Genomic DNA, 16235 nt, shown 5'->3' with positions numbered 1-16235 from the left:
CAGTGTTATTTGATTCATTTCACCTATGACAGTTTTATTTATTTATTTTTGATGACACACCAGTGGTCATACTATTATTTTAATGTATACATTCAGATATGTAAAGTTTTAATTACCCTTATACTTTCATCTATCAGAAAGTAATTATTTTTGCTTTGTTGACTTATAAGTTTTTGCTGAATTGGTCTCTTTAAAGCTTGTCATATTGTCTCTTTGTATATAGTAACTTAAGAAAGAGCACAGAATGTGGGCAGGTAGCATATTTTTATAGTAGCCACATTTTAAGATAAAATGTAGAAACACCCTAATAATAAGGTTGGTACATTTGCTTCTTTTTAGCTAATCCTGAATATTTTCTTTTTCTTGAAATGAGGTCTGTGTTTTTGGCTTTGCCTCTCATCTCTTTTGCGTGCGCTCAATAAACGTCTGTAGGTTTAATAAACGTCTTGGGGTTTAATCGAGGCTTTCCTTACTGAATGGTGTTTCATGCTTGGTAGGAGCCTAGTCTGAGTAATCCTTTTGGCTAGTTGGACCAAATAATTTCCTGCAAGTTATCTGTGGTGAATTACAGTAGAAGAGCCCAGTGAAAACTGTCCACCCTAGTGACCAGGAGCTAGACCTCAGAGCTTATTAGACCTGAATCCAGCTCTGGTTCACATGACATTAATTAGTTGTTGGTCTAGGCAAGTCACTTACTATCTTTGTGCCTCAGTTTTCCTATCTGAAAAGTGGAATAATAATGCCTAATTTATCAGATTGTTGTAAAGATTAAATGAGACAGTACATGTCAAAAACTTAGCCCAAGAGGGTGGGAGGGAGGGAGATGCATGAGGGAAGGGATGTGGGAACAGATGTATATGTATGATTGATTCACTTTGTTATAAAGCAGAAACTAATAAAAATAAATAAATAAATTAAAAAAAAAACTTAACCCAACACTTACATATACTGAGTCTTTAAGAAACCATAGCCATTATTATGTGATAGAAAATCCAGTGTTAATAAAACTTTATCTTATTGGTCGCCTTAAAACAAAGCAACAACATAACCCCGTTTTTCATGTTTTCAATTGAGATAATAGATTCTAAAGCCAGACTAATAGAAAAATGTCTTTTTGATACATATAGGTTTATAGTTATTTGAATTGATAAAAGCATTTATAGAATGTTAAATAGTAATTAGCTGTTGAAATAATTAATCCAGTTTCTTAAAGATGTTTAACATAGGACCAAAGCTTAGTATAGGCATTGGAAGAATTTAGTATACTTTTTGAAATTTTTCCAGTATTGGATCTGACTCACTGACTTGAAACAAACAAAACAGAAGCTTGTTCTCCCTGTGCCCTTAGTGCCAAGAAATAAATCATTGCTATATTCATCAAGTCATAAAGCTTAAATAGTCTCTGAGTTGGACACCTCAGGGTAGTATTTGATGCTAACTACTGATTCAACCAGGGCCTGGTGATATTTAATGGACTGTTGTTCAAGGTCAATTGACACTAGGTGCTGCATCAATATTAAAGTATTGCACAACAATATGGATGTATAAAAACTTCCATTAAGCAATGAATATAAATGAACTTTATTTGTCCTTGTAACCAAATATGCTATGGTTTACGGTTATGTAACCACATGCTCTGCATCAAGAAAATTTCCTTGCTTTAGCTTTACCAATAATTTGTCCTTTTTCTGAGCTACTCTTAGGGCTGTGGCTCCTTAGTCACAAAGCACACAGGCATGTCTTTATGTGTTTCTCCTGCTTTCCTATTTTCTGCAGGCCAGAACCCCTGGCTCTTATCCACTCTGGGGTGGTGCTAATGCTCAAAAATGGCACTGTCTTTGCACTTGATGGTAAAGTGCCAGCATTTCTTGTACACCTGCTGTGTGCAGTTGCCTTGACATGACTCCATTTGGAATTAGATGGTAGCTGCCAAAGGTCAAGCCATTGGCTTCAAGGTCAACATTCCCAGGTGAGATAGAGAACAGGGAAAGGAAATAAAAAGAAGGAGACCGGGTATAGGGAATGAGATCTTGTTGTTTGAATTCCTGGAAGAACTGGCAGAAATTTTAGGGAAAAGGGTAAGAAATTATTTTTACTTCTCAGCACCAGTATTCAGGTGCAATATCTGAACAAATTATAAACTTTGAAAATAAATAAAATATTGCTTAACTGTTACATAGGTATTCCTTAAGTAGCTTAGATTAATGCATTTTTAAAGTAGAAAGTTAGCATAGTTTGTTACAACATCAGATTTTTCATTGGACATACCACAGATGAGACCCGATAAATATTTAGGAATGAACTGCTGTCCCATCAGGCATTGAAGGTTTAATCACGTGGTCAATTTATATCTCACCGTCATTACCTTGCCTGGTCCCTGTGACATTCACCATATTGTCAGTAAGCTGCTGTAACCTCAAGTGAGATTTGGCATTTTTTCCCCATTCCTAACACCTGCCCTTTCATGTAGCGCTCCAAAAAATGAGATAGTTCTTTGTGGCATGCATCAGTAGCTCAACAAGTGTTTCTTTGAAGCAACTGATTATTTACTCTTGTGCCATATGGTTTGACCTAGGCACCTTGGCTGTCTAAAAACAGTCAGAAGTCTTTTCAAAACTTAGATTCCTCAAGATCAGTTTTGTCAGGGAAGCTGACTGGTGTTCCTAATAACATAGCAAGTCAAGCAGTACCTTTAGAAAATCTGAATATTTACATTAGGATCAAAAGCTAGTTTTTCTTAAAATTTATATGTAAAAAAGAAAAACTGTGAGGCTGTACTAATCAAGATATTTCGTGATCTTCAGAGAAACTGTAGGATTTTCAAATTGCCACTTTGGATTGATGATGAATTCATGAAGAGTAGAAGAAATAACCCAGCTTGCCAGTGGTTGGTTGGAGAAACTTATAAAGATGTTCAGATGCTACATATATGTCTATACACAGGGGAGCACAGAAGGTTAGCCAGGACTTGCCCAAAGAGAAATCTGAGTAAACTTGATAGTTCCTGTGTCAATGGGGAAAATAGAAAGGCAGCTTAAATAAGTCAAGACTGTTTAGCATCTAATTATTATGCAGTGAACCCCCTTCTTTCCCTTGATTGTTAAAAATTCTTGAAACCCTGGAATTGCTCCTACGTTCAAGGCATGAGGCAGATTTGAAATTCTGCTTACACTTTCATTCAAGGACTGGCCAGTAGCAACTTTTTACTAGGAAGCAAAGAATTCTGGTGTTTGGTCCAGACGTGTATTTTTTGCATTCACCTCGAAGGTTTGTGAGAATTTATGACTATTGTTTGTAATAACAACCTTTAAAAGCCAGCTATTCTCTATCCCCAACCAAATATATTTGCAAGATTACTTTTAAGTCCATAAAATCTATAAAAATCACCCAAATCCTCCTTCAAACTATAAAATTTAGTTTTACACTGATTCTTACAAGGTTGATGTTTTCTCTCCACAGCTTAGAATAATATTTTAGTTGTCTTAAATTATTTCAAAATTTAGGTTGGTATTGCCTTTGTTGTAGAAATCTTAGATTCTAGAATTTTGAGATTTGGCAAACAAGTTCGAGTAGGATATACCTTTCATAACAGTTCATAACACTATGCAGTCTTATAATCTGCCTTTTACATTGCCTTTTCCATCCTGAAGTGTCATAACACTTTTTACAGTTTACTACATGTAGCAGTCAACAGATTCCTTAATCATTTTAGTATCTTTGAACTTTATCCAGCATCCATTTATGTCTTGACATGTAGCTACCAGAATTAAAGACTGTTTGAGAGCAGAAATTAAAGTCTTCCTCAGCTAATGTTGAAATCAGGAATTCATTGTTTCTCCAGATCCTTTAAACTCTGACTTTCATGCATGATTTTTTTTTTTTTTGCACTCCGTTCATTTGATGGAAACATTAATTAAGGTAATAGTATGGCAGCATTTCCCAGTGCCACTGTGAGTCCCTGAGCAGCGGTGCACATTACATTAACTTCTTCAGATTATAAAGCCCCTATTTTGCACCGTGAAGCGGTAATTTCAGGGAATAGCGCTTAATGAAGTTCCCCCAGGTGTTTAACTTACTAGAGGAACTTTGAATTCCTCTTCTAAGTGCAAGGAAAAGTAAAGTAGGAGGTTTGGTTTGTTTTCGTTTTTGTTTTTAACAGATTTTTAATGCAACGAATTAAAACAATTAGAACTATACTTGAATTTAAAAATAAATAAGAAACACATCAGAATGACAGTCTGGTCCTCTCTGCCTATTGAGCCAACATTAACTTGAATAAAAATGAAACCATTGGCTTGCTAAAAAATAATTTTGGATTTTTCAGTTAACTGCCATTGATGTGATAAGGACTGAGCAAAACATGCATATCTCTTATTCTGAAAGTGGGACTACTAAGTATAAGACATTAAATCAACTTATTAAAAATTTAACACCTTTGTAAAGTGACAATTATTTTTTACTCCTAAATAAAATACTTTCTTTTTTATTGTAATACAATTAACCACTTTATAATTACAGTTTTATTGAAGAAATCCTTCTTACCACCTTCCTCTTAAAACTTACTATAGTGATAAAATGCTGCTGTTAAACCATAATGGACGTGCTCCACATGACATGGTGCCTGCTCAGATGTCCATACGTTTGTTCTCTACATCTGTGTCTCAATTTCTGCTCTGCCAACTGGTTCATCTGTACCATTTTTCTAGGTTCCACATATATGCGTTAATTTACGATATTTGTTTTTCTCTTTATGACTTACTTCACTCTGTATGACAGTCTCTAGGTCCATCCACGTCTCTACAACTGACCCAATTTTGTTCCTTTTTCTGGCTGAGTAATATTCCTTTGTATATATGTGCCACATCTTCTTCCATTCGTCTGTCAATGAGCATTTAGGTTGCTTCCATGACTTAGCTATCATAAATAGTGCTGCAATGAACATTGGGGTGCATGTGCTTTTTAAATTATGGTTTTCTATGGGTATATGCCCAATAGTAGGATTTCTGGGTCATATGGTAATTCTATTTTTAGTGTTCTAAGGAACCTTACTGTTCTCCATAGTGGCTGTATCAATTTACATTCCCACCAACAGTGCAAGAGGGTTCCCTTTTCTCCATACCCTCTCTAGCATTTGTTGTTTGTAGATTTTCTGATGATGCCCATTCTAACTGATGTGAGTTGATACCTCATTGTAGTTTTGATTTGCATTTTTCTAATGATTAGTGATGTTGAGCAGCTTTTCATGTGCTTCTTGGCCATCTGTATGTCTTCTTTGGAGAAATGTCCATTTAGGTCTTCTGCCCATTTTTGGATTGGGTTTTTTGTTTTTTTAATATTGAGCTGCATGAGCTGTTTATATATTTTGGACATTAATCCTTTGTCCATTGACTCATTTGCAAATATTTTCTCCCATTCTGAGGGTTGTCTTTTGGTCTTGTTTGTAGTTTCCTTTGCCATGCAAAAACTTTTAAATTTCATTAGGTCCCATTTGTTTACTTTTGTTTTTATTTCCATTACTTTAGGAGGTGGATCAAAAAAGATCTTGCTGTGATTTATGTCAAAGAGTATTCTTCCTATGTTTTCCATTAAGAGTTTTACAGTGTCCGGTCTTACATTTAGGTCTCTAATCCTTTTTTTTTTTTTTTTTGGCGGTACGCGGGCCTCTCACTGTTGTGGCCTCTCCCGTTGCGGAGCACAGGCTCCCGATACGCAGGCTCAGCGGCCATGGCTCACAGGCCCAGAAGCTCCGCGGCATGTGGGATCTTCCTGGACCGGGGCACAAACCCGTGTTCCCTACATCAGCAGGCGGACTGTCAACAACTGCGCCACCAGGGAAGCCCTCTAATCCATTTTGAGTTTATCTTTGTGTATGGTGTTAGGGAGTGTTCTAATTTCATTCTTTTACATGTAACTGTCCAGTTTTCCCAGCGCCACTTATTGAAGAGACTGTCTTTTCTCCATTGTATATCTTTGCCTCCTTTGTCATAGATTAGTTGACCATAATTGTGTGGATTTATCTCTGGGCTTTCTGTCCTGTTCCATTGATCTATATTTCTGTTTTTGTGCCAGTACCATATTGTCTTGATTACTGTAGCTTTGTAATATAGTCTGAAGTCTGGGAGTCTGATTCCTCCAGCTCCGTTTTTTCCCCTCAAGACCATTTTGACTATTCGGGGTCTTTTGTGTCTCCATACAAATTTTAAGATTTATTTTTTTAGTTCTGTAAAAAGTGCCATTGGTAGTTTGATAGGGATTGCATTGAACCTGTAGATTGCTTTGGGTAGTATAGTCATTTTCACAGTATTGATTCTTCCAATCCAAGAACATGGTATATCTCTCCATCTGTTTGTATCATCTTAAATTTCTTTCATCAGTGTCATAGTTTTCAGCATACAGGTCTTTTGTCTCCCAGGTAGGTTTATTCCTAGGTATTTTATTCTTTTTGTTGCAGTGGTAAATGGGAGTGTTTCCTTAATTTCTCTTTCAGATTTTTCATCATTAGTGTATACGAGTGCAAGAGATTACTGTGCATTAATTTTGTATCCTGCAACTTTATCAAATTCATTGATTAGCTCTAGTAGTTTTCTGGTGGCATCTTTAGGATTCTGTATGTATAGTGTCATGTCATCTGCAAACAGTGACAGTTTTACTTCTTCTTTTCCAATTTGTACTCCTTTTATTTCTTTTTCTTCTCTGATTGCCATGGCTAGGACTTCCAACACTATGTTGAATAATACTGGTGAGAGTGGACAGCCTTGTCTTGTTCCTGATCTTAGAGGAAATGCTTTCAGTTTTTCACCATTGAGAATGATGTTTGCTGTGGGTTTGTCATATATGGCCTTTATTATGTTGAGGTAGGTTCCCTCTATGCCCATTTACTGGGAAGTTTTTATCGTAAATGGATGTTGACTTTTGTCAAAAGCTTTTTCTGCATCTATTGAGATGATCATATGGTTTTTATTCTTCAATTTGTTAATACAGTGTATCACATTCTTTGATTTGCGTATATTGAAGAATCCTTGCATCCTTGGGATAAATCCCAGTTCATCATGGTGTATGATCCTTTTAATGTGTTGTTGGATTCTGTTTGCTAGTATTTTGCTGATGATTTTTGCATCTGTATTCATAAGTGATATTGTTCTGTAATTTTCTTCCTTGGAGTATCTTTGTCTGGTTTTGGTGTCAGGGTGATGGTGGCCTCATAGAATGAGTTTGGGAGTGTTCTTTCCTGTGCAATTTTTTGGAAGACTTTGAGAAGGATGGGTGTTAACTCTTCTCTATATGTTTGATAGAAGTCACCTGTGAAGACATCTGACCCTGGACTTTTGTTTGTTGGAAGATTTTTAATCACAGTTTCAATTTCATTACTTGTGATTGGTCTGTTCATATTTTCTATTTCTTCCTGGTTCAGTCTTGGAAGTGTCCTTCCTTGTTTCTTTTAACATTCTTTATTTTAAAGTCTGTTTTATCTGATATGAGTATTGGTACTCCAGCTTTCTTTTGATTTCTATTTGCATGGAATATCTTTTTCCATCCCCTCACTTTCAGTCTGTATGTGTCCCTAGGTCTGAAGTGGGTCTCCTGTAGGCAGCATATATATGGGTCTTGTTTTTGTATCCATTCAGCGAGCCTGTATCTTTTGGTTGGAGCATTTAATCCATTGACATTTAAGGTAATTGTCGATATGTATGTTCCTATTACCATTTTCGTAACTGGTTTGGGTTTGTTTTTATAGGTCCCTTTCTTCTGTGTTTCCCACTTAGAGAAGTTCCTTTAGCCTTTGTTGTAGAGCTGGTTTGGTGGTGCTGAATTCTCTTAGCTTTTGCTTTTCTGTAAAGCTTTTGATTTCTCCAGCGAATCTGAATGAGATCCTTGCTGGGTAGAATAATCTTAATTGTAGGTTCTTCCCTTTCATCACTTTAAATATGTCAGGCCACGCCCTTCTGGCTTGTGGAGTTTCTACTGAGAAATCAGCTGTTACCCTTATGGGGGTTCCCTTGTATGTTATTTGTCATTTTTCGCTTGCTGCTTTCAATAATTTTTGTCTTTAATTTTTGCCAATTTGATTACTTTGTGTCTTGGTGTGTTTCTCCTTGGGTTTATCCTGTATGGGACTCTCTGTGCTTCCTGGACTTGGGTTGCTATTTCCTTTCCAATGTTAGGGACGTTTTCAACTATAATCTCTTCAGATATTTTCTCGGGTCCTTTCTCTTTCACTTCTCCTTCTAGGACCCCTATAATGCGAATGTTGTTGTGTTTAATGTTGTCACAGAGGTTTCTTAGGTTGTCTTCATTTCTTTTCATTCTTTTTTCTTTATTTTGTTCTGCAGCAGGGAATTCCACCATTCTGTCTTCCAGGTCACTTATCTGTTCTTCTGCCTCAGTTATTCTGCTATTGATTCCTTCTAGTGTATTTTTCATTTTAGTTATTGTATTGTTCATCTCTGTTTGTTTGTTCTTTAATTCTTCTAGGCCTTTATTAAACATTTCTGGCATTTTCTCATTCTTTGCCTATATATATATATATTTTTTAACATCTTTATTGGAGTATAATTGCTTTACAATGGTGTGTTAGTTTCTGCTTTATAACAAAGTGAATCAGTTATACGTATGCATATGTCCCCATATCTCTTCCCTCTTGCATCTCCCTCCCTTCCACCCTCCCTATCCCGTCCCTCTAGGTGGTCACAAAGCACTGAGGTGATCTCCCTTTGCTATGCAGCTGCTTCCCACTAGGTATCTATTTTACGCTTGGTAGTGTATATGTGTCCATGCCACTCTCTCAGTTTGTCCCAGCTTACCATTCCCCCTCCCCATATCCTCAAGTCCATTCTCTAGTAGGTCTGTGTATTTATTCCCGTCTGGCCCCTAGGTTCTTCATGACCCCTTTTTTTTTTTTTTTTTTTAGATTCCATATATATGTGTTAGCATACAGTATTTGTTTTTCTCTTTCTGACTTAACTTCACTCTGTATGACACTCTCTAGGTCCATCCACCTCACTACAAATAACTCAGTTTCATTCCTTTTTATTGCTGAGTAATACTCCATTGTATATATGTGCCACATATTCTTTATCTATTCATCTGTTGATGGACACTTAGGTTGCTTCCATGTCCTGGCTATCGTAAATAGAGCTGCGGTGAGCATTATGGTACATGACTGTTTTTGAATTATGATTTTCTCAGGGTATATGCTCAGTAGTGGGATTGCTGGATCTTATGGTAATTCTATTTTTATTTTTTAAGGAACCTCCATACCATTCTCCATAGTGGCTGTATCAATTTACATTCCCACCAGCAGTTCAAGAGGGTTCCCTTTTCTCACACCTTCTCCAGCATTTATTTTTTGTAGATTTTTTATAATGGCCATTTTTGATTGGTGTTAGGTGATACCTCATTGTAGTTTTGATTTGCATTTCTCTAATGATTAGTGATGTTGAGTATCCTTTCATGTGTTTGTTGGCAATCTGTATATCTTCTTTGCAGAAACGTCTATTTAGGTCTTCTGCCCATTTCTGGATTGGGTTGTTTGGTTTTTGGATATTGAGCTGCATGAGCTGCTTGTATATTTTGGACATTAATCCTTTGTCAGTTGCTTCATTTGCAAATATTTTCTACCATTCTGAGGGTTGTCTTTTGGTCTTGTTTAAGTTTTCCATTGCTGTGCAAAAGTTTTTAAGTTTCATTAGGTCCCATTTGTTTACTTTTGTTTTTATTTCTATTTCTCTAGGAGGTGGGTCAAAAAGGATCTTGCTGTGATTTATGTCATACAGTGTTCTGCCTATGTTTTCCTCTAAGAGTTTGATAGTGTCTGGCCTTAAATTTATGTCTTTAATCCATTTTGAGTTTATTTTTGTGTATGGTGTTAGGGAGTGTTCTAATTTCATTCTTTTACATGTAGCTGTCCAGTTTTCCCAGCACCACTTATTGAAGAGGCTGTCTTTTCTCCACTGTATATTCTTGCCTCCTTTATCAAAGATAAGGTGACCAGGGCCTCCCTGGTGGCGCAGTGGTTGAGAGTCCGCCTGCCGATGCAGGGGACACGGGTTCGTGCCCCGATCCCGGAGGATCCCACATGCCGCGGAGCGGCTGGGCCCGCGAGCCATGGCCGCGGGGCCTGTGTGTCCGGAGCCTGTGCTCCGCAACGGGAGAGGCCACAGCAGTGAGAGGCCCGCGTACAGCAAAAAAAAAAAAAAAAAAAAAAGATAAGGTGACCATATGTGTGTGGGTTTATCTCTGGGCTTTCTATCCTGTTCCATTGATCTATATTTCTTTTTTTTTTTGCCAGTACCATACTGTCTTGATTATTTTTGCTTTGTAGTATAGTCTGAAGTCAGGGAGCCGGATTCCTCCTGCTCCGTTTTTCTTTCTCAAGATTGCTTTGGCTATTCGGGGTCTTTTGTGTTTCCATACAAATTGTGAAATTTTTTGTTCTAGCTCTGTGAAAAATGCCAGTGGTAGTTTGATAAGGATTGCATTGAATCTGTAGATTGCTTTGGGTAGTATAGTCATTTTCACAATGTTGATTCTTCCAATCCAAGAACATGGTATATCTCTCCATCTGTTTGTATCATCTTTAATTTCTTTCATCAGTGTGTTATAATTTTCTGCATACAGGTCTTTTGTCTCCTTAGGTAGGTTTATTCCTAGTTATTTTATTCTTTTTGTTGCAGTGGTAAATGGGAGTGTTTTCTTAATTTTACTTTCAGATTTTTCATCATTAGTGTACAGGAATGCAAGAGATTTCTGTGTATTAATTTTGTATCCTGCTACTTTACCAAATTCATTGATTAGCTCTAGTAGTTTTCTGGTGGCATCTTTAGGATTGTCTACACATAGTATCATGTCATCTGCAAACAGTGATAGCTTTACTTCTTCTTTTCCAATTTGGATTCCTTTTATTTCCTTTTCTTCTCTTATTGCTGTGGGTAAAACTTCCAAAACTATGTTGAATAATGGTGGTGAGAGTGGGCAGCCTTGTCTTGTTCCTGATCTTAGTGGAAATGGTTTCAATTTTTCACCATTGAGGACAATATTGGCTGTCAGTTTGTCATATATGGCCTTTATTATGTTGAGGAAAGTTCCCTTTATGCCCACTTTCTGGAGGCTTTTTATCATTCATGGGTGTTGTATTTTGTCAAAAGCTTTTTCTGCATCTATTGAGATGATCATATGGTTTTTGTCCTTCAGTTTGTTAATATGGTATATCACATTGTTTGATTTGTGTATATTGAGGATTCTTTGCGTTCTTGTGATAAACCGCACTTGATAATGGTGTATGATCCTTTTAATATGCTGTTGGACTCTGTTAGTATTTTGTTGAGGATTTTTGCATCTATGTTCATCAGTGATATTGGCCTGTAGTTTTCTTTCTTTGTGACATCTTTGTCTGGTTTTGGTATCAGGGTGATGGTGGCCTCGTAGAATGAGTTTGGGAGTGTTCCTCCCTCTGCTATATTTTGGGAGAGTTTGAGAAGGATAGGTGATAGCTATTCTCTCAACTGTTGATAGAATTCGCCTGTGAAGCCATCTGGTCCTGGGCCTTTGTTTGTTGGAAGATTTTTAATCACAGTTTCAAGTTCAGTGCTTGTGATTGGTCTGTTCATATTTCCTATTTCTTCCTGGTTCAGTCTTGGCAGGTTGTGCATTTCTAAGAATTTGTCCATTTCTTCCACGTTGTCCATTTTATTGGCATACAGTTGCTTGTAGTAATCTCTTATGATCCTTTGTATTTCTGCAGTGTTTGTTGTTACTTCTCCTTTTTCATTTCTAATTCTATTGATTTGAGTATTCTCCCTTTTTTTCTCGATGAGTCTGGCTAATGGTTTATCAATTTTGTTTATCTTCTCAAAGAACCAATCTTTTAATTTTATTGATTTTTGCTATCATTTCCTTCATTATTTTCTTTGCCTCCATTCTTTTTCCATGGTCCTGGATCATCTTCACTAACATTATTCTGAATTGTTTTTCTGGAAGGTTGCCTATCTCCAGTTCATTTAGTTGTTTTCCTGGGGTTTTATCTTGTTCCTTCATCTGGTACATAGCCCTCTGCCTTTTCATCTTGTCTGTCTCTCTGTGAATGGGGTTTTTGTTCCACAGGCTGCAGGATTGTAGTTCTTCTTTCTTCTGCTGTCTGCCCTCTGGTTGATGAGGCTATTTAAGAGGCTTGTGCAAGTTTCCTGATGGGAGGGACTGGTGGTGGGTAGAGCTGGCTGTTGCTCTGGTGGGCAGAGCTCAGTAAAACTTTAATCCACTTGTCTGGTGATTGGTGGGGCTGGGTTCCCTCCCTGTTGGTTGTTTGGCCTGAGGTGACCCAACAGTGGAGCCTACCCAGGCTCCTTGGTGGGGCTAATGGCTGACTCTGGGAGGGCCCACGCCAAGCACTACTTCCCAGAACTTCTGCTGCCTAGTGTCCTTGTCCCCACGTTGAGCCACAGCCACCCCCCGCCTCTGCAGGAGACCCTTCAACACTAGCAGGTAGGTCTAGTTCAGTCTCCTTTGGGGTCTGTGCTCCTTCCGCTGGGTCCTGATGCACACACTGCTTTGTGTGTGCCCTCCAAGAGTGGAGTCGCTGTTTCCCGCAGTCCTGTCAAGTCCTGCAATCAAATCCCGCTAACCTTCAAAGTCTGATTCTCTAGGAATTCATCCTCCCATTGCCAGACCCCCAGGTTGGGAAGCCTGGGGCTCAGATCCTTCACTGCAGTGGGTGGACTTCTGTGGTATAAGTGTTCTCCAGTCTGTGAGTCACCCACCCAGTTATGGGATTTGATCTTATTTTGATTGCACCCCTCCTACCGTCTCATTGTGGCTTTTCCTTTGTATTTGGATGTGGGGTATCTTTTTTGGTGAGTTCCAGTAGCTTCCTGTCGATGATTGTTCAGCAGCTAGTTGTGATTCTGGTGCTCTCACAAGAGGGAGTGAGAGCCCGTCCTTCTACTCTGCCATCTTGAACCAATCTCCTGAACTCTTTACCCTTTAATCATATGTTTTCATGTCTGGAAAGCAACTTACAATGGTTGCTTTCAGGAACAGCGTGTTGGTGGAGAAGGAGACTTTTTCCTAATTGATTAATTCACCAAATATTTATAAAGCACCCATTATGTGCCAGACCCTATGTAAAGTGTTGGCTATGCAGAGGTGACCAAGATTGACATGGTCCCTGTCTTCATGAATTTTACAAGGTAATGGAAGAGCCAGGCATTTAATATGCACATATGCATACACACACACACATATGTATTTACTTACAAATTGTAATGAGTGATATGAAAGAAAAGGATGCTATGAGAGAGAATTCACAAGGGGAACTAATTTAGGTTAGGAGGTGGTTCAGGAAGTGATATTTGTGCTGAAACTTGAACGATGAATCAGAGTTAGCTGGGCAAGAAGTGGAGGAAAGCGTTGCAGGTAGAGGAACCAGCATGTGCAAAAGCCCTGAGGCAGTAAGGATTTTGGCTTACTGGAAGAACTGAAAGAAGACCAGTATCACTGAAGTACAGATAGGAACAGGCAGGTCAGAATATACAAGGCTTGGCAGTTTGAATTTTAATCTGAAGTGCAAGGGGAAATTATTGAAGGAGTTTTAATCAGAGGAATGATAGTATCTGTTTTTTGTTTGTTTGTTTTAATTTAAAGACCTCACTGGTCTTTAAATTAAAGAGGACAATCTGTAGGATATGGCCTAGAGCAATAATAAATAGTCCAGGCGAGAGGTAGTGGTCACTTGGACTAGAGTAGTGACAGTAGAAATGGAGAGAAGTGGACACATTTAGAATGTATTTGGGGATATGGTGGTGGATTATATATGGGGACAAGGAGGTTCCCTAGAATTAAATAAGTGTCTGACGGCATGAGCCATAGGGTGGAGGATATAGAAGTCTAGAGAAGGAACAGGTTTTGGGGGAACATCAAGAGTTCAGTTTTTAGACTAAGTAACTTTTATGTAGTAATGGAGGTTTTTAATAGAGGTTTGGGCTTACAGTATAAATCTGGGGATTATCAGGGTGCAGATGGTATTTACATCTTTGTGAATTAATGTGATCACCTAGGGAGGGAATGTTGAGAAAGAGAGCCCAGGACCTGGCCCTAGGGAGCTCTAAAACCTAGAACTTGAGTAGAATAGGAGGCGTTCACAGATGGACTGAGAAAGAACAGCCAGAGAGTCAAGAGGAAAATACTGAGGAGAATGGGTGTTGGGAAAGCTAACAGAAAGTGTTTCAGTAAGAATTAGACCATTCTTGTGTAGTTGGAGTAAGCTTATATATAAATTATATATGTATGTACATCTATATTTTTTTCCCTAAAGAATGCCTTTTTAATGTATTGGTGGGGCTGGCCGGAGCGTGTCGGGAGCGGGCACTGAGGCCCGAGCCGCAGAACGCTAGCAAAGGACGTGCTGAGGTCGCTGGGCCCCGCCGGGTGGCCCTAGCTGCCGCCATGGGCATCACATTTTTAGAAGTTATCAAACCTTTCTGTGCAGTTCTACTAGAAATTCAGAAACCTGAAAGGAAAATCCAGTTTAGAGAGAAGGTACTATGGACTGCTATAACTCTTTTCATCTTCTTAGTGTGTTGTCAGATACCACTATTTGGAATCATGTCATCAGATTCTGCAGATCCTTTCTACTGGATGAGAGTTATTCTTGCATTCAACAGAGGAACTTTAATGGAATTGGGTATCTCCCCAATTGTAACATCTGGTTTGATTATGCAGTTGTTAGCTGAAGCCAAAATCATTGAAGTTGGAGATATACCCAAAGACAGAGCCCTATTCAGTGGAGCCCCAAAACTATCTGGTATGATCATTACCATTGGGCAAGCCATTGTGTATGTCATGACGGACCTCTATGGGGATCCCACTGAAATAGGGGCTGGAATCTGTCTCCTTATCATGATTCAGTTGTTTGTTGCTGGTTTGATTGTGCTGCTGTTAGATGAGTTGCTACAGAAGGGTTACGGCTTGGGGTCTGGGATTTCCCTTTTTATTGCCACCAACATCTGTGAAACCATTGTCTGGAAGGCCTTTAGTCCCACTACCATTAACAGTGGCAGAGGTACTGAGTTTGAGGGTGCAGTCATAGCAGTCTTTCATTTACTGGCCACCAGGACAGTCAAAGGTCAAGCTCTAAGGGAGGCTTTCTATCATCAGAATTTACCCAATCTCATGAACCTCATTGCTACAGTTTTCATGTTTGCTGTTATATATTTTCAGGGATTTCGTGTGGATCTGCCCATTAAGTCGGCCCAGTACCGAGGGCAGTACAGCAGCTACCCCAAGCTCTTCTACACCTCCAACATCCCCATCATCCTGCAGTCGGCCCTGGTGTCCAACCTGTATGTTATTTCCCAGATGCTGTCAGTTCGATTTTTAGTAAATTTACCAGGCAACTTTTTAGTAAATTTACCAGGACAGTGGGCTGATGTCAGTTGGGGAAGACCTGCTTGTTCTTACCCAGTGGGGCGCCTTTGTTACTACCTTTCTCCTCCTGAGTCCATGGGCGCCATATTTGAGGATCCTGTCCATGTGGTTGTTTATGGCATCTTCACGTTGGGATCATGTGCATTCTTTTCTAAGATGTGGATAGAGGTGTCTGGTTCCTCAGCCAAAGATGTAGCGAAACAGCTTAAAGAACAGCAAATCGTAATGAGAGGCCACGGGGATACCTCTATGGTTCATGAGCTTAATAGGTACATCCCCATAGCAGTTGTGTTTGGCGACTTGTGCATCGGCGCCCTGTCCATGTTGGCTGACTTCTTCGGGGCCATCGGCTCAGGCACTGGAACTCTGCTTGCAGTCACTATTATTTATCAGTATTTTGAAGTGTTTGTTAAAGAACAGGCTGAAGTTGGCGGGATGGGTGCTTTGTTTTTCTAAATGTTCCAGTATTTCTTTTTGTGTGTGTGAAAGGGAAAATATTTTGACACACTGTTTTTGTCAGATAATGCTGGCTCCCCTTTTCTTCTCTCACAGTTTGTTTTCAAGTGCTGACCGTCTCATTCCTGAAATGGGCACGGAGCTAAGCCTGTGTGCAGCGTTAGTACCAGCTGCCTTAACACTGAAGTTTACATTATTCATTAAAAAACTTACATTCAGTGTTGCCTGTGATGCTGGAAACCAATGTACCCGCCTTGCCATGTTCAGTTGTGGCGGTGAGATGGTAACGTGGATCAGTTTTGCACACGACATTCAAGACACTCAATATTCCTCCCACTTGTTTAAAAATAAATGTAATTAAG

General features: G+C 38.9%; 2 protein-coding genes across 2 annotated transcripts in view; both read left to right on the top strand.

Annotated features, from left to right (window-relative positions):
* Nucleotides 1-16235, top strand: part of UMAD1 (UBAP1-MVB12-associated (UMA) domain containing 1) — a 242066-nt gene that overhangs the window by 86517 nt on the left and 139314 nt on the right. The gene's annotated exons all lie outside the window — the stretch shown is intronic.
* Nucleotides 14437-16016, top strand: LOC132496103 (protein transport protein Sec61 subunit alpha-like). Its single transcript, XM_060108302.1, has 2 exons — nt 14437-14529; nt 14578-16016. Exons 1-2 carry the CDS (start codon nt 14437-14439, stop codon nt 15871-15873), a joined length of 1389 nt encoding a protein of 462 aa, XP_059964285.1. The 3' UTR covers nt 15874-16016.

Source organism: Mesoplodon densirostris, chromosome 9 (genome assembly GCF_025265405.1).
Source record: "Mesoplodon densirostris isolate mMesDen1 chromosome 9, mMesDen1 primary haplotype, whole genome shotgun sequence".
NCBI classification, from domain to species: domain Eukaryota; kingdom Metazoa; phylum Chordata; class Mammalia; order Artiodactyla; family Ziphiidae; genus Mesoplodon; species Mesoplodon densirostris.
Note: the sequence above shows the minus strand (reverse complement) of the source record. Positions and strands in the feature narration are given on the sequence as shown.

Bases quoted from the DNA above. Each gene is read 5' to 3' on its own strand.
- LOC132496103 (XM_060108302.1), top strand. From the start codon at position 14,437: ATGGGCATCACATTTTTAGAAGTTATCAAACCTTTCTGTGCAGTTCTA. The intron at 14,530-14,577 runs GTACTATGGACT...GTGTGTTGTCAG, and splicing joins AAATCCAGTTTAGAGAGAAG to ATACCACTATTTGGAATCAT.